This window comes from Suricata suricatta, chromosome 11 (assembly GCF_006229205.1).
Source record: "Suricata suricatta isolate VVHF042 chromosome 11, meerkat_22Aug2017_6uvM2_HiC, whole genome shotgun sequence".
Lineage (NCBI taxonomy): Eukaryota > Metazoa > Chordata > Mammalia > Carnivora > Herpestidae > Suricata > Suricata suricatta.
Genome location: NC_043710.1, coordinates 13,223,419 through 13,225,614, shown reverse-complemented (window position 1 = coordinate 13,225,614; position 2,196 = coordinate 13,223,419). Strand labels below are relative to the sequence as shown.

Below are 2,196 nucleotides of genomic sequence, written 5' to 3'. Positions count from 1 at the left end.
CAGTTTATTACAAAGAATATCAAAGATTACAAATCAACAGCCACATGAAGAGATACATAGAGTAAGGTCTTGGAGAATGGAGCTTCCTCTTCCTTGAGCTTTAGGCCTGGAACAGTGGCATTTGGAAACATTCTAGTTCACCAATCTGAAATCTTTCTAAACTCATTCCACTTTGGGTTTTTTGGAGACCCATTACATAGGCAAGAGTGATTAAATCACCAGTCATTGATAATCAATTTAACCTCAAACTCCTCTCCCACCCCCAGAAATCAGAGGGTAGAATTGAAATCTCCATCTATTCCTGGTTCATTACCCAGGTAACAGCCACCAACCTGAGGTGCTTTTCAAACTCACTTCATTATCATAATAAAAGATATCTCTTTTGCTTTTATCACTTGTCAAATTCCAAGGGGTTTTGGAGATCTGTGGCAGAAATTGAAGAAAATCAAATATATATTTCTTATTATAAATTGCAATATCACAACAAATATTTAGATTAAAATATAAGCTAATAAAAAATTTTCAGTTACACAATCATATCAACATTCTTGGATTTTAGGAAAAAATATTTTTTCTTAGTGTTTACCTTGTTTTTATGTCTTTAATTACAAGCATTATTATAAAATCATTTTGTCTAAATCACAGAAAAACATAAATATAATACTGTATTTTACACTGATTCAGAGAATCACATTCTAGAATATCAGAAAAGCTATATGATATTGTTTTTGTGATGCTCCATATGAATTAAATACCTTACCTTTTCTAGCTGCCTCCTCATATGACAAATAAGTGTATAGAATGAAAAGATCTGCACAATCCTTAAAAGGTTTAACATTCATGGGACTCACAGAAGTAAGAACTGCCGGGTGAAGTGTTGTAGGAGTAGCAGGGATTTGAGATTAACAGGGCAGATGTTTCATCTCTATGGCCCTATTCACAGCATCCTTCACCTCTTTGTTTCTCAGACTGTAAATTAGTGGGTTTAACATGGGAATCACTAGTGTATAGAACACAGAAACCACTTTCTCCTGTTCCACAGAATACTGGGAACTGGGCTAAATGTAACTAAAGCTTAAGGTACCATAGAATATGGTGACAGCAGTCAGGTGAGAGGCACAGGTGGAGAAGGCTTTCTGTCTGCCTGATGCTGAACGAATCCTCAGGATAGCAAGAACAATGAACATGTAGGAAATGATCACAATCAAGAAGGTGACCATGGCAATGACTCCAGAGAAAGTTACGAGTAACAACTCATTCATGGAAGTGTCAGAACATGACAACTTGAGGAGTGAGGGAATGTCACAGAAGAAATGGCTGACAACATTCAGCCTACAGAAGGACAGCCTGCCTAAGCTTATTGTGTGTATTAATGAGTTAATTATTCCACATACCCATGACCCAGTGACCAGCCCTTCCTCTTAGACATGGCTACACTGTAAAGCAAAGAGTTGACAATGGCCACATAACCGTCATAGGCCATCACTGACAACAAGAAGCCTTCTGTGGTAACAAAGACCCCAAAACACAAATGTTGTACCGTACAAGCAGGGAAAGAAATGATTCCCTTCACAACTAGAAGGTTGATTAACATTTTTGGTGCAATTGCGGATGAATAGCAGGCATCTACAAATGAAAGGGAGCTGAGGAAGAAGTACATGGGTGTGTGGAGCTTGGGAGTGATTTGGATTAAGAAGATCATGCCCAGATTCCCCACCAAGGTAATGGTATAAATCACTAAGAATAACACAAAAAGCATAATTTTCAGGTCAGCATTATCTGTTAATCCCAGAAGAATAAACTCAGTCACAGCTGTAAAATTCTCTTTAGCCATGAGTTTGTTTCTTCTCACACAAGCTCTTCTGAAAAAAAGATAATGGAATTACAGTTTATTAGGCAATGGACTTGGACAATTACTGATATCAGGTTTTGGAAAAATAATATCTAAGTTTGAAACTAAGCTTCTTCATTAATAAAATTAACAAGTGGCCTGGATGATCTTTAATTTTCTTTACAGTGGTGTTATTGCATGTGATTAGATTAAAAAAGAAAAGCAAGGTTTTGTCTCTCACAGCTTCAATCTAACCATAACATGCCTGCCTCAAGGGCACCTGGGGACTCAGTCACTTAAGCATCTGACTTTGCTCAGGTCATGATCTCATGGTTGTGGAAGAGCAGCCCCAGCTGGGCTCTGAA

The 2,196-nt window shown here is 37.5% G+C and overlaps 1 protein-coding gene across 1 annotated transcript; it reads right to left on the bottom strand.

Annotated features, from left to right (window-relative positions):
* Window positions 1–902: 902 nt before the first annotated feature.
* LOC115272304 (olfactory receptor 5J2-like) lies at window positions 903–1,834 on the bottom strand. Its single transcript, XM_029915388.1, is given in 2 exon segments — window positions 903–1,414; window positions 1,417–1,834. Coding segments are annotated over 2 exon segments (930 nt in total).
* Between the last annotated feature and the right edge of the window lie 362 nt (window positions 1,835–2,196).